This window comes from Phascolarctos cinereus, unplaced genomic scaffold (genome assembly GCF_003287225.1).
Source record: "Phascolarctos cinereus isolate Bilbo 61053 unplaced genomic scaffold, phaCin_HiC Scaffold_4;HRSCAF=312, whole genome shotgun sequence".
Taxonomy (NCBI): domain Eukaryota; kingdom Metazoa; phylum Chordata; class Mammalia; order Diprotodontia; family Phascolarctidae; genus Phascolarctos; species Phascolarctos cinereus.
In genome coordinates this window covers 63084485-63099934 of record NW_027555847.1, presented here as the reverse complement: position 1 = coordinate 63099934, position 15450 = coordinate 63084485, and the positions used below count along the sequence as shown (strand labels likewise).

Genomic DNA, 15450 nt, shown 5'->3' with positions numbered 1-15450 from the left:
GTTATGAGTACAATTATCACTTGTAATGGAAGTGGTGGGGCTAACACTACGTTTCTTAAGGGTGTCAGCAATATCCCCCCAGGAGACATGCTGGAAATTTACTGACTGTCAGCGTTGCAGAAAATGCTAGACAGGTGGGTGCTATTGTACATAACATAAAAGGACATGATAGCTATCCGACAGGGCCTTTTTCATTCCTCAGAATGTGGTGTAAATTCCAGAACGTGATGAGAATGATAATCAGTCATTGCATTTGTTGCTTTCTGGGAGCTTGTGATCCACCTCTTTCAATACTGTTTCCATAGTAACTAATGTACTTTGGGAATGAGCAGAGACCTCACGGTATAGGCTTAGCAGAGTAAACAAGAGATGGAGAGATTACACATTCTACATGGTATATATACTCACTATTATGTGCAATGTGCACACAAACCATTTTAACCCCCATATTGCAAAAGATTACTTCTGACATTTTAGTTCTCCTTCAGAAAGCAGCAACCTAATGCTAATTCATTGACCATTGGCAACTCACAATTTTTACAGCTTAATAGGATGTCACTTTCTGCAAGGCAGCATGACTGAATTCACTGGCTGTCTGACATACCTGACTGCTCATTTTGTGAAGGGTACATATAACCCATGACCAGAATGTGAATTGTGCTCATACGTATTCTCAAAAAGTGCATGTAGACTTAAAAAACAACAACAGCAAAAGATTTTGTATCTTTAAAAAATATACATCAGCAGAATTCACAAGCAATCCTCTGGACCTACACATTTTAGCAAAAAAACCTGTATATAGGACCAAAGTGCAGGTGACAAGAATTACATTAGCATTATAGTAAAATGGGTGGCACAGTGGATAGAACACTGGGCTTGGAGGTAGAAAGACTCATCTGGCGTCAGACACTTACGAGCTGTGTGACTCCAGGCAAATCACTTCACCCTGTTTGCCTCAGTTTCTTCATCTGTAAAATAAGCCAGAGAAGGAAATGGCAAACCACTCCAGTATCTCCTCTAAAGAAAACTCCAAATGGGGTCATAGAGTTGGACATGATAAACTGATAACAACAAAAATGGAAATACATCATGAATTTTCCAGTTAACCTTCTTCCAGATCAATAAAACCTTTGTCGGTATGGTGAGAGTCTAATCTGCTTTGCAAAAACATATATAGTACTACATGAAAGGGCTCTCCTTTGTACTTGATGTAAGGAGATTCCACACGTACATGCCTTTCTCTTCTAATAAATCACGTTTCTAGCCGTGTCTTATGGAGTCGTGACTTTTGTTTAACAACTAGCAGTACCCATTTGTGACACATACTAGCTATGTAACTAAGGGCAAGTTATTAATCATTCAATGCCAGCAACTCCCTAAGCCTATAGTGCAGAGAAGTTTCTGATTGCTATCAGATAGATGAGCGAGTTTTCGCAGTTTCCGCAGTTTCCACATCTGGAGTTCCCCGTACTGAAGAAACCATAATTCCAGACCCAAAAAGCAAAAACAAAAACAAAACAAACAACAGCAACAAACCAAAAACTAGGCAAGGCCCCAAAGTGTAGAGGAAAGGACATGACCCTTTCCACTTAGTGGGTGTGTGACTGAACAAGTCCCTTGGCCTCTGCATCGGCTTCATCAGTAATGATACCTGTGTTATTTACCTCACAGGTAAATCTTCAGTGGTCATATGGACCTTATCTTGCTGTCAATGACCTCCTAAAGGCAGAACCCTAATGGGATCCCAGAGTCAACAATTTAATACTTCCACATTATTTTCCCAAACTGCAATCTTTTTATTTTATTTTTTACTTAGTATTTTGTTTTTCCTCAATTACATGTAAAAATTTTCAACATTTGTTTTTAAAACTTTGAGTCCCAAATTCTCTCCCTTCCTCCCTTCATTGAGAAGGCAAACATTTTGACATAGGTTATACATGTGTAGTCATGCAAAGCACATCCATAATAGTCATGAAAGAAAACATAGACAAAAAAACTCAATAAAAATAAAGTAAAAAATAAGTATGCTTCAATCTATATTCAGACACCATCAATTCTTTCTCTGAAGATGAATAGCATCTGTTATCATAAATCCTTCAGAGTTGTCTCTGATCGTTGTATTGCTGAGAACAGCTAAGTCATTCACAGCTGATCATCTTACAATATTGCTGTTACTTTGTACACAGTACATTTTACTTTGCATCAACCCATGCAGTCTTTCTGAGAGCATCCTGCTCATCATTTCTTATACTATAATAGTATTCCATCACAATCACATACCAGAACTTGTTTAGCCATTCTCCAATTGGTGGGCATACCTTAATTTCTAATTCTTTGCCTTCAGAACGCTATAAATATTTTCATACATATAGGTTCTTATCCTTTTTGTTTTTTTATCTCTTTTGGGATACAGACCTAGTAGTGGTATTGCTACATCAAAGGGTATGCATGGTTTTATAGCCTTTTGGGCATAGACCCAAATTTCTCTACAGAATGGTTGAATCAGTTCACAACTCCACCAACAGTGCATTAATGTCTCATTTTCCCCATATTCCCTCCAACATTTGTCATTTACCTTTTCTGTCCTATTAGTCAATCTAACGGGTATGACGTAGTACCTGAGGATTGTTTTAATTTACATTTCTCCAATCAATAGTGAGTTAGAGTATTTTTTTTTCATATGGCTATAAATAGCTTTGATTACTTCATCTGAAAACTTATATCTTTTGATCATTTATCAATTGGGGAATGGCTCTTATTTTTATAAATTTGACTCAGTTCTCTATATGTTTGAGAAATGAGGCCTTTATCAGAGAAATTTGCTGCAAAAATTTTTCACAGTAATTGATAATTGTATTTCCCTCCATCCCATCTCCCTGCCCTCTCATTTATTCTATTCTATCTCTCCTTTCATACTATCCCTCCTCAAAAGTGTTTTGCTTCTGACTACCCGCTTCCCCAATCTGTCCTCCCTTCTATCACCCCCCTTTCTCTTATCTCCTTCCCCTCCTACTTTCCTGTAGGGTAAGATAGATTTCTATACCCAACTGAGTGTATATGTTATTCCCTCTTTGAGTCAATTCTGATAAGAGTAAGGTTCACTCATTTTCTCTCACCTCTCCCCACTTCCCCTCTATTATGTGAGACTATTTACCCTACTCTACCTCTCTCTTTCTGTTTCTCCCAGTACATTCTGCTCTCATCCCTTAATTTTATTTTTTAGATATCATACCTTCATATTCAATTCACACCTGTGCTCTGTCTATACATATTCCTTCTAACTACTCTAATAATTAGAAAGGTCTTATGAGTTACAAATATTATCTTCCCATGTAAGAATGTAAACAGTTTAATCTTATTAAGTCCCTTATGATTTCCCTCTTCTATTTATCTTTTTATATGCTTCTCTTGAATCTTGTATTTGAAGGTAAAATTCAGCTCTGGTCTTTTTATCAAGAATACTTGAAAATCCTCTATCTCACTGAATATCCATTTTTTTCCCCTGAAGGATTATACTCAGTTTTGGTAGGTAGGTGATTTTTGGTTGTAATCCTAGCTCCTTTGCCTGCCAGAATATCATATTCCAAGCCCTCTGATCCTTTAATGTAGACGCTGCTAAATCTTGTGTTATCCTGAGTGTGGATCCACGATACTTGCATTGTTTCTTTCTGGCTGCTTGCAATATTTTCTCTTTGACTTGGGAACTCTGGAATTTGGCTATAATATTCCTGGCAGTTTTCATTTTGAGATCTCTTTCAGGAGGTGATCAGTGGATTCTTTCAATTTCTGTTTTACCCTCTGGTTCTAGAACATCAGGGGTGTTTTTCCTTGAGGTGGGCTATATTTAAAAGAGGGGCTGAGAGTGACATCATGTCACCCTTGGATAGAGAAACTATCTCTATACCCAGCCCAGCCTTGGGCCATCTCTTCAAATAATGTACTCCCGACTCAGGCCTGAGCAGGACACACTAGCTACCCTACCAGGGTGGGGTCTCAGTCCAATCTCAACTGCAATGTTCTTTAAGAACCTGAACTTTCAAAATCAGGACTTTATAAAGGGGTGGGGGTAGGGGGGAAAGAGACTCAAGCTCTCTCCAAGTCATCGGTTATGAATCATCATTTCACTCACCTGCCCTAGCAGAGTTTGTCTCCAACACAACCATTCTAGTCTTATCTTCCCTTTCAACTGTTCTGGCTCTGGATCTCCCCTCTTCTGACCCTGGAATCACTTCTCTGAAGCAGTGATGTCAGACTCAAACACATAAGCAGTCCTCCTGGTGTATGTTAACTTAGAAAAATCACATATTATCGTTATCTATGTTGTACTGTATTTTCATTTTGTTAAATACTTCCCAATTCCATTGTAATCTGGTTCTGGCCTCACTTGGGAGCATTGCAGCATCTTTGCTCTGAAGGATCTCACTTTCCAGAGATGTTGGGGAAGTCTTCAGCAGGGCAGTCTTCTATATTCAAGCTTCCTGGCTCATAGTTCCATGTTCTTTTAAAAACTGTTAATTAGCAAATAAACAACTTTATGTTAAAGCAGTTAAGGTATAGTTTATTTTAACTTTTAATTGTTTGTTGAGGCAACATGGTGTTGTGACTAGGGAGCCTGTCTCAAAGCCAGGAAGATTTGGGGTTCAATTTCTACCTTAGCATATACTGGTTGGGAGGCTGTGCATACCATTTAACTTCTCCAGGTTCTAGACTGAGTTCCAAAAAAAAGGATTGACCTACATTGGTAGAGGGACCATCCCTGCCTTCCAGGAGCTCACAGTCTAACGGGGGAGACCACTCACAAAAACCTACCCAACCAGAGAGATACAGACAGGGTAAACTGGAGATAATCAATAGATATCCACAACTCTCCATCTCCCGACCCGGTCGGTGCCTTTGCACTGACCGTGCCCCACGTCTGACTGCTCTCCCTCCATTACCACTGCTTTCTGGCTGCCTTCCCCGCTCAGATTGCCTTTCTTGTATACCGTAGGCGCCTCTTAGGAACAGTCATTTATTTGCATTCTAGAATGGAAGCTCCCCGAGGGCAGGGACCGCGTTTAATAAATGTCTGAGCAGTGCCTCCAGTTCCATCACACCCGACCCGGAGTCCTACCAAACTTCAGTAGGAAAAAGATAGGGAGGGGAAAAGGGGGGAGGGGGGGAGAGGAGGAGCCCTGCGCAGTCGCAGTGCGGGCCACCGGAGGCGGGGGGGGGTCGGGAGCCTGTTGCGGCTCGTGACGCCATCGAGAGGTGTCCGCTTGTGACGCCATCGGGAGGCGCCCGCACATCTCCCGGCTTTTGGAGCGCCTCGGCGGCAACTTGGGACCGGCGGGCGGAGCGTCATGAGCTGCGGCGGCGTCCTCCTCCTGCGGGCGGTCGGGGTGGGCTCCCACCGGGCCCTGGGCGCCCTCCCTCAGCAGCGGCTGGCGGCGGGAAGCCTCCGGCGGCTCCTGCGCACCGGCCCGCGGCGCTCGGCCTACGTCAAGGACCTGTTCCTGGGGAAGATCCAGAAGGTAACGGCCGCCCCGGCCTGGCCCGGCCCGGCCCTGCAGGTGGGGCGGGGGCCGCGACCTCCCGCACCCCCGCCTCAGGCCCACCTGTCAAGCCCCGCCGTCTGCCGGTTGTGGGAGCCCGAGCCAGTCGCCTCTCCTCTCCGAGCCTCGTTTCCCTCATGTGTAAAATGGGCAGGATCGAGCAGCAGCCGGGCCCGCGCAGCCCCGTTTGAACCTGCGTTTCTCCCTTCCAAGCGTCTGGGTGCTGAGGGTGGGCCGCTCCCCCCGCTCCATGAGCCTCAGGTTCTCCGGAGTCCCGGGCGATCCCTAAAGGCCATCTCGGCTCCAAATCCTCTGATCCTGGCCTCGCCCATCCCCCAGCGTGGACAGCTCTTAAGAGACCTTGGATGGGGGGGGGGAAGTACATCTTTATTGTCGTTGTCCTCTAGCTGAAAGGTGGCATTTCCTTAAAAGATTTGAAAATATTCGGAGAAGGGGTCCATAGGCTTCACCAGACAGCCAGCAAAGATGAAGAAGCCCTGATCTCCTTTTACAAGTGAGGAAACAGGCTTAGAAGAGGGGAAGTAACCTACCCAAGGGCCCATTGTGGATTAGTGCCAGGACTGGGAAATGAACACAGATCTGACTCTCAGTCCAAAAATCTTTTTTAAAAATTTTATTTTGCTTAAAATTTTTTTTTCCCTAATGTTCTTTCTTACCCCACCTCTCTCCCCTCATAGCATCAAACTAGTTCAAGCCTTCATTACCTGTCCATATTGGAGAAATCTCTACCTCAGGTCCACTTTTTCTTAATCCATCCCAAGTATAGTGCCAGATAAATCTTAAGTACAGCTTTAAATTCATTATTACCTTGCTGACAAAACCTTTAGTGGTTCCTTAAAGCTTATTGAGTATATAGTTACTGCTTAGGTGAATCTATGTGAGTATTCCCTCCTTCCATTCAGAGTGTAATTTATCCGCTCCCTGTAGTCTAGTCATATATGAATCTTGTCCATGTCTTTCCAGGGTTTTTAACATATAGGTGCCAATTGCAGTAACATAGGTTTGTCCCTCCATTGTCCTTTACTCTTACTACGTAAAATCAAAGAGCTAGAGTCAAAAGAAACCTAAGAGAGCATCTAGTTCAACTCCCTCATTTTAAAGGTGAGGAAACTGGGGCCCAGGAAAGTTAGTTACCATTAGAGGTAAAATTTGAGCCCAGGTCCAGAGTCTCTACTAACATAGGGTTAGGACAAGGCAACTTGACTTGAAACCTCTCCCTAAATTGACATCAGCTCATTAAGGACTACTCTCAGGATCTAGTCATTAAACTGCTTTCAAATCTCAATGTATAATCACCTCAAATGTGTAATCTAGTCCAGAAGTGTCTAACTCAGTGTGAATGCTGCAAACCACATTAAATGTAACTAGGACGTGTTAAACAAAATAAATAAAATATAGATAATATTAATTTGTGATTTTCTAAGTCATTATGTAGCCATAGGGTTCCATTTCTGTTTGAGTTTAACCCCACTGATCCAGCCCATACCACTGTATCTTGGCCACAAGGGTTGCATGAGAGGCTTTGTTAACATACTTTGTTAAAGTCTAAATATACTATGTCAGCTAGGTGGTGAACTAGATAGAAAACTCCACCTGGAATCAGGAAGACCTGAGTTCAAATGTGGCCTCAGACACTAGCTATGTAGCCTTGGATAAGTCACTTAACCCTGTTTGCATCAGTTTCCTCTTTTGTAAAATGAGCTAGCAAAACATTCCAGTATCTTTACCAAGAAAATCCCAAATGGGGTCACGAAGAGTTGGACGTGACTGAAATGTCTCAACAACAACAGCAAATACTATGTCCATGGCATTCCCTTTGGTTAATCATTTTAGTTGCTTTGTCAGAAATAAAACAAGATTAGTCTGGCATTACCTGTTCTTGGTGAACCTAGCTGACTTTTAGTGATAACTGTATCTTTCCTAAATGCACATAAACCAGCTCTGGTAATGGCATTATAAGACTTTTTCTAGTAATCAGAGTCAAGCTCCCTGCTCTATAATTAGCAGATCTCTCTCTCTTTCTCTCTCTCTCTCTCTCTCTCTCTCTCTCTCTCTCTCTCTCTCTCTCTCTCTCTCTCTCTCTCTCTCTCTCTCTGTCTCTCCCTCTCCCTCTTCCCCTTCCCTCTTCCCTTTCTCCCTCCCTCTCTTTCATCTCTCCTCTCTTTCTCCTGTCTTCTCTCTCATTCAGCATTTTCTCTTCTCCAGTTTTATGCCACCTCTACCCATTGATCAGTTACACCAACTCAACCATCATACCTATCCATTATTTCATTACCTAGACTGAGCCTGGTGACTTTAAGAACGTGTTGAAGCTGTCTGATTCTGTCTTCATTTATCTTATATTTCTGCTCTCTGTTAATCATTTTTGTTGTCTCATCTTTATTCAGCAACATATTGTAACCTTATGATTTGTGATAGTGTCATCTTTGACGGAAAAGGCATATAGCTATATAGAACATAGATGGTAATCCCGTATATAGGATCATCTAATATCCTATGCTTCTGAGAGTAGCAGCAAAAGTAGTTGAATTTAAGTAGGACAGCCTTAAACAAGACAGGACAGATACTGTAAGGGAACATTGAACTACAGCTTTGACCCATTTGGCGTAGGTGTTAATAATAGCTACTGGGAGAAAGGTGTTCAGAAATGGCATAATGAATAGGGTTTCTGAGGTAGAACAGCAATTGGTCCAGAGCTGGAGGCCCTGGATAAAGTTCTCCATTTAGAATGCCAGTTTTGAGGATATGACCCAGTTTGTTGTATCTTATCTTGCTCCCAAGTTTGCTGTAGTTTTCTACTTTAGCAACCAGTACCTCCTTTTTGGTGAGTCAGGCAGGGAATAGCAAATCCCCTTTTCACTTCCTCTGCCTTTTGAAGGATGAAACTGTCATTGAGACAAGTTACACATTTCTGAGCTGCTCTGCCTTTAGCATAGAGAAAATCCTGCAAATGTCTGGGTCCCCTGTCACTATGGCATCCTATTATATGTGCTAGGTTTGTGATCTCTTTTCCAAGTACCTCATCTGATTTCTCCTTTCTGCCTACGTAGTCTGTAGTATGTCCCCAAAACACTAGTACTACTTTTTCTCCCTCTCTCTCAATCCTCATTCAAATACTCCCTACCCAGTTTTCCTGCTTCGGGTTCCTCGATTTCCTAATGAGCGTATCTTCTTAATTTAGAATGCTGTTCCACTCTGCTCCACTTATTTTTTTTGAAGAAACAGTGCTCTGTCAGAGTAATATTTCACTCATAAGTTCTATCCCTGGCCTCTAGCTATACAACACAATATGTAGTTGGTGGGTCCAGGAGCACTGGTTCCCTACTGATTTTTAGTTTCCAGGTTATCTTTTAGGGTCTTTGGACGTTAAACATACAAAAATCAACAGTTTCATTGTAGCTGGGTAGAAATGTACACTGTCCTTATTCTTAACTATTCTTATGCCATATAGCATCATAAGCTAGTCTCATGGATATAGGAATAGGAAAAAAAAACCCACAAGATTTTGAGCCAGTCACATTGGCTTCCATTTCTAGCTCTGCTGTTTGCGTGTGACCTTGGGCACATCCACCTTTCTGGCCTTCAGTTTCCTCATCTGTAAAATGAGGATGTTGGACCAGTTGTTCTGTAAGGTTCCTTTCAATTCTAAAGACCTGTGATCTTATGATCCAGTTGTCTTATGTTGTGATTTACCATTGTCAGAATTCAGGGAGCGCTGCTAGCTTGGTAAAAATCTTGATCTGTAAGTGAGTTTCCCTGGTGCTGTCTAGTATCAGCGCTTGGTCATCTTCATCTTCTGTCTCCATCAATTCAGCCAAGTGGGCCATACCCTTTTGCACAAGTTCTTTCACGTAGGCCTCAGAACCAGGGTACAGTTCAATGTTCCTGCTGCCCTGTAATATGTGCTTTTGATGATGAGTGCAAACTGCACAGTTGAAGGTGTTTGCCAGAAAATCATGTGTGTCCAGCACTAGCTTCCAGGTCCTTGGATGTGAAGCTAGAAAGGACATTAGAGCTCCAGTAGTAGGATTGTTCTTTGGTCCTTAGATAGCCCGTGCTTCCTGATACGTGTGTGTCTTGTTGGCCTTTTAAGCATCAGTACGATGTGGCTTGTGTTGATGTTTGTGGTTGGTGAGGTCTGTGGAATCACAGTCCATTAGGCTTGTACCCACAGAGGTAGGCCCCCTGAGCCTTCCATGTGCTTGTTTGTTGCTAATCCTTAGTGTCACCCTGGTTTTGCTGGACTGTCTTCAATTTGTCATTGTGCATCTTTCCTGAGCTCTAGTCTCATGTTGCCGTTGCCTTTTGGACATTTCAGACTGAGTGTCCCACAGTCATCTTAAACTCATTATATCCAAGATAGCTAATTTAATTCCCTTCCACACCAGTCTGTCTTCCTAGTATCCTTATTTCTTTTGGGACACCGCCATACTTTCAGTCACCAAGGCACACAGACTCCCTGATTCCTCGCTCTCTCGTGCCGTATAGCCATTCATGGGCTAAGCCTTGGCAGTTTCACCTTCACATCCCTCACGTCCATCTGCTTCTCTCCACTCACATCACATCCACCATAGTTTAAGCCCTCATCATCTCTCATTTGGACAGTAGTCTCACTGCCTCCAGTCTGTCCTCTCTCTGCTTCATCCTTCGCACAGCTACCAATGATATTCTTAAAGCGCAGGTCTCATATCATTCCCTTACTCAGTAAACTCCAGTGGCTTGAATCTTTAGTACCTTGGATCAAATACAGATTTGTCTGTTTGACATTTAAAGCTTTTCACAACTTTTCAGCCTTTTTTCCACATTATTACTCTTACTCTGTAGTCTGGCCAAAATGGCCTTCTTGCAGGTCCTCACAGACAACATTCCATCTCTCAACTCTGTTGTCTAGGCTGACGCTCATCCTTGGAGTGCTCTTCCTTCTTACCTCTGCCTCCTCGAATCCCTAGGTGTATGGGTGTTCAAGGAGAACTAGCACCTCTACTGTGAGGGCTTGCCAAGCCCTTTTCAGGGCTGCTCATCCATCTTTGGTATTCGCTTGGTTCTCAACTCTCACCTGTGGCTCCACGAAGCTATAGCATGTGCAGCGGTCACACCCTCATAAACTGTCTCAGCCACTGGGCTAACCAGGTTGAGAGTAACCAGGAGGCCCCAGACCCATGCGTGTGAAGACTTCCCCAGTGGACTAGGTGAATGAGAACAGTTTGTTCCAATGGCCATGAAGGCAGATGAAGCAGGTGCTGTGGAGCGCTTAGAGCTTGGCAAGACATTAAAGACGCCAAGGCCAATCACTTCATCCCAGGCCATCATCAGCTGTTCCTGCTTTTGTCTTGCCACTGGACTAAAGTGACTCTGGAAGAAAGAGTGAGGCTGACTGCAATTTTGCCTTACTTAAATCCAGTTCAAAAAGGAGTCAAGACCTCACCCTGTGCTGTCATGGGTCCTCTTTGAAAACAAAGGACCAACAACAACGGCATCCCTAGATTGCTTCCGGGGTCACCTTGAGTGCCATCTCATACAGAAGGCCTTTCTTGAGCTCCCCTTCCCCCAAGCTGCTAAGTGCCATCCCCAGGAAGTGACTTGACTTGAGATATATTTTATATCTTATCTGTGTGTTGTTTATCTCCAATAGAGTATGAACTCTATGAGGGCAGGCCCTCCTTGCTTTCTGTCTTTGTATCCCCAACACCTAGTATAATGTCTGTTGCAAAGCAGGCCCTCAGTAAATGCATATTAATGGAAAATCTTGTGTCTTCATACCTGAGAGTGTAAAATAAAGTGAATATGACTGTTATTCCTACTGCAAGCTTCTCCCATTTTGCCTCCATCTTGTCATCTCATCCTTTTCCATTCTAAGTTAATATTCTTACATTTAGGCAGGTATCTGCTTATGTGGGAAGGTATGTATTGAAAAGGTGCCGTAGGACACTTCCCTCTCTCTCTCGATTGATTGGCTGAGGTGAGAGGGGAGCCAGCTTTCTTTTTCAGTGATGCTATCCATGATGGTGCGTATTGGAACAACCAGCCGCCACTAAAAATGACTTGACTGAGAAGAAGGATTGGATGGGTATGAGGGGGAATAAGACATCCCTATTTCAAATAAAAAAGCCTGTGTAAATAACCTCCTAGAATGTTTATTAAATTGTTTATTATAAAAAGGCAAAAGTAACAAGCAGCTCAGGACTATGGGGGTCTGAGAAGCCACATTTTGAAATGCTCTGGCACTGTCCGTTATCTAGTGATATTTTTATAGCTAGTCCAAGTAGGACATTTGTTCAGAACAACAGATCTTTTTTTAAAAATGTTTAAAGAAATTTTGATTTATATCTTTTTTTATATCACCAAAATTTCTTCCAGTACCCCTTCCCATCCCGTATAACAAATTATATTTTAAAGAAACAGAGGAAAAACATCAGCAAAATTGATCAATACATTGAAAAATTCTGAAAATATGTGCAATTTACCACACCAACCCATGGACATCCCACCTCTGTAAAGGAATAGGGTGGGGGCTGTCTTCTCCTACCTCTAATTTTGGAGCTCCAGAATCTTACAGCAGTTAACTTTTGTTGTTTGTGCTTGTTCAATCCCTTTACTTTGACATCTTTATTAAACTTAATGCAATGTTGGCATGCCGTGAAGCCTTAATTAAATCAAACTAAAGGTCTGCAGATTATCAACAGCGTTGTGCTGCTGTGACTGTAAAACTTGGACCTTCAGATCTGCTTTCTTAAATAAAATGTTTTTTGGTTTTTGTTTTTTTCCTTGCGAGACATTTAATGAGAAAACAAAGTAACACCAATGAGGTTCTCTGCTGCCAAGCAGTCCGGCAGCATAGAAGGTTCTATTATGCATTTCACCTTTTCTGAGCTGTATGTTGGGGAATCCTGGGGGTAGTAACCTGCCCTCTGTATCTCCCCCCCGCCCTTTCCCTTTGACTTCTAAGTGAAGGTAGGGCTGAGACACAGGACCACATAGTCCGTCTTGTTAGAAGAGGTTGAAGTTCAGTGGTATCCAAAAGACCATTTCTGCCGAGAGTCATAAAGTTCTGGTGGGGCCACAGTGAGCCTTGTTCCTTGTTAAGCCTCAGGCTTGGGGCCAGCCATTTATCTACTAAAAGCAGCCCTAAGGGCTCACCCTTTAGAAGGCATATAGGTTTTTTGAGGTCATGGCTGTTGGGCCTTATCAATTGTAGCTGGTTCTAGTAGATATTGTCCTAGCATCTTAGCCTCAGGTCTTTTTGTATTGAACCAAACTGAATCTTGAGATGGGATTGTTTTGACCCAGAGGCTTATGATGAATGTTTAAACAACAACCATAAAAACCTAGACTTTTGCTTAAGCTAACCTTGTTTCCTAATTATTTGACTTCACTTTAAGTTTTTAGGTGCGTTCAGTCTCAACAATTTTTCATTTATCCCAAGTTATCCTCAGTATTCTTTGTTTTCTTTCACTTTGCCTCCTCTAGTTGAGCGTACTCCATTCTTTAAAAGTGCTGGTTTTCTCACTTTGCTTTATTTCATGTAGATCTTTTCTGTTTTCTTTGAATACTTGATGTTGTCAGTCTTAATTGCATTATAATATTCTGTTAAATGAACAAAGCACAATTTATTTAACCCTTCCCCTAGGTCATTTACGGAGGTTGGGGTTTTCGTTTTTATTTTTGTTCTGAATTGTATATAGCACTATGAAAATCTTTGACTACTTAGCTCTTTTTTAAAAAAAAATGACACTTTAATGATTTATTTCAAATAGAAATTATTGAGTCAAAAGATGTGGCTATTTTTGTAACTGTGTTGAAGAGGAACAAGCTTGTAATTTCCACCAGCAATGAATGAGTATTCCTTTTCCTCCGTAATCTCATCAGCCTTGCTTTTAATTAGTATTGCCTGTTCGAGGTGATAGCTCAAAATGGTTTTAATTTATGGCCTTTTGACTATTGGTGAGCGTTCTAAGTAATTATTAACAATTTCTGTCTCCTCTTTAACAATAAGTCCATGTCCTTTGACCATTTATCTGTTGTGGACTGAGAATTACTCCTGTGAATTATTCCCTTTTGGGGACTTTATCAATAAAATTATCAAAAGATACCAAAAAAATTTTTTTAAGTTTTTTAACTCAAATGCCAAAAAAGAAAATCATACCTCATTTGACACTCCTAGTTCTTATATTTTTCTCCCAGTGTAGTTAGTATGTAGAATAATGCCTAAAAATTTTCATTCCTTCACAGCTCAACTAAAGTTTCTTTTTCCTATGTCTTAAGGTAGTCTTAGTGTCCTATAGAGAGAGGTCCTTGTCGAAAGGATGTGGTTCAGGAAATGAGCACCATCACTTAGTCTAGTGCTGTGACCATCTTCCAAAAGTTTAATTTCCTTAGGAATAGATTGGATAGTATTTGACTATGAAAATGATAATCTTATTAAATATTGCCATTTTTTAGAAAGATGTTTTTCCGTATCCAGAAGTCACCCTAGATGAATTAAATGATATGAAGCAATTTGTGATACCAGTAGAAAAATTCTTCAATGAAGAAGGTGTGTGTCCTTTTCCTTTTTTATCAGAAATCTTAACTAACAAATTCCTATTTTCTGTGATTACCAATTTGACTTCAAAAATCTTTAATGATTTGTATGCACTTAATAGAAACAATATATATGGGAAAGATCTGTTTTTTGAAAACAAGCTAGTTATATGAAAACATTAAATGCTGGTATTTTGAAAATTGCTTTGATTGATGTTTTAAAATACAAGAATCATAGAAGGTTATGGCTTAGAAGCTTAGAGTTTAGATGTCATCTGGTCCAACCTCATGAAAAATCTAGCCTTTAGCATTCTAGACAGGTAATCAAACAGCCACTATTGGAATACTTAGAGTGGTGACAGATCACAAAATTAATTGTGTATTTTTGTAATAAATTTAAAAAAAAACAACTAAGAGACTTACTTCCCTTATTGTTGTTAAAAATTGCTTAATTATGTGTGAGTATTCTTCGGAAGGCCTCAGAATTTGCATTGCTGGTGACCAGGTTTAGCAGATAGAATCAGAACTGGATTGGTAATCATGATTTTTAAAATATGTGCCTCACCTCTGTCACTCCCAGCCTGAAAAACAGGCATCAAACAAACAGCCTGACAGGTGCAGAATTTCTGAGCTTCATGTTTTAAATGGTAACATCCAAGGTTTAAACAAAAAAAAAAAAACAACCAACAACCTGCAAAGTTGCTTAGGTTTTAACCAGATTGGCATCAATCCACATCATTCATGTCCTCCATGGGGGGACATGTTGGTGATAGAAGGGCGTGTGGGAGGAACACAGGTGATTATGTTACAGTCCAAAAAAAAGAATTGCATTGTAAGCAAATTTTACATTCAAGGGGCAGATATACATGTGTCAGAAAATTTAAAATCCTCCTAAAACAAACCTTATTGTGTATTAGATGAGGGAAAGGGTAATTTAAACATGAACAATGCATGGTCTCCCTACCATTTTTTCCAAAAGAGCATATAAGGTATGGAATTGGAGGGTGGGACATAGACAAGTAGGAAAGGCAGCATTGTTTAGAGCAGAAAGGAAAGCACCCTGGCCTAGAGTCCATGAGACCTGAGTTCTAGTTTCAACTCTGGCGTTAGCTGAGTGTGTGTTCTTGGGCAAGCTGGGCTATCTCTCTGGGTCTTATTTCATGTCTAAAATTAATGAGTTGGATGAGATTAACACTAAAGGCCTATTTAGCTCTGAGATTGTGATTATTTGAATAGCAAGTAACAGCAGCAGTTAATTTCTGCACTATCTTGTCCCTCATCTCTGCCTCTCCCTAACATTGCTTCCCTTAATTGACTCTTCCATGTTACATGTTTTTCCTAAAGGAACATATCAGTGAAGAAATGATTTATGACA

At 41.2% G+C, this 15450-nt stretch overlaps 1 protein-coding gene and 1 long non-coding RNA gene across 2 annotated transcripts in view; one reads left to right on the top strand and one right to left on the bottom strand.

Moving 5' to 3' along the window:
• Nucleotides 1-2007: 2007 nt before the first annotated feature.
• LOC144456758 (uncharacterized) lies at nt 2008-5138 on the bottom strand. Its single transcript, XR_013485829.1, has 2 exons — nt 4938-5138; nt 2008-4508 (listed from the first exon to the last, which is right to left on the bottom strand). It is a non-coding gene; the product is annotated as an uncharacterized LOC144456758 (long non-coding RNA).
• A 144-nt stretch (nt 5139-5282) lies between these two features.
• ACAD9 (acyl-CoA dehydrogenase family member 9) overlaps nt 5283-15450 on the top strand; it is a 53137-nt gene continuing 42969 nt past the window's right edge. Inside the window, exons 1-2 of the mRNA XM_020981234.2 lie at nt 5283-5513; nt 13995-14088. Of these exons, the coding sequence (XP_020836893.1) occupies nt 5343-5513; nt 13995-14088 (265 nt within the window). The 5' untranslated portion in view covers nt 5283-5342. The remainder of the gene's footprint in view (nt 5514-13994; nt 14089-15450) is intronic.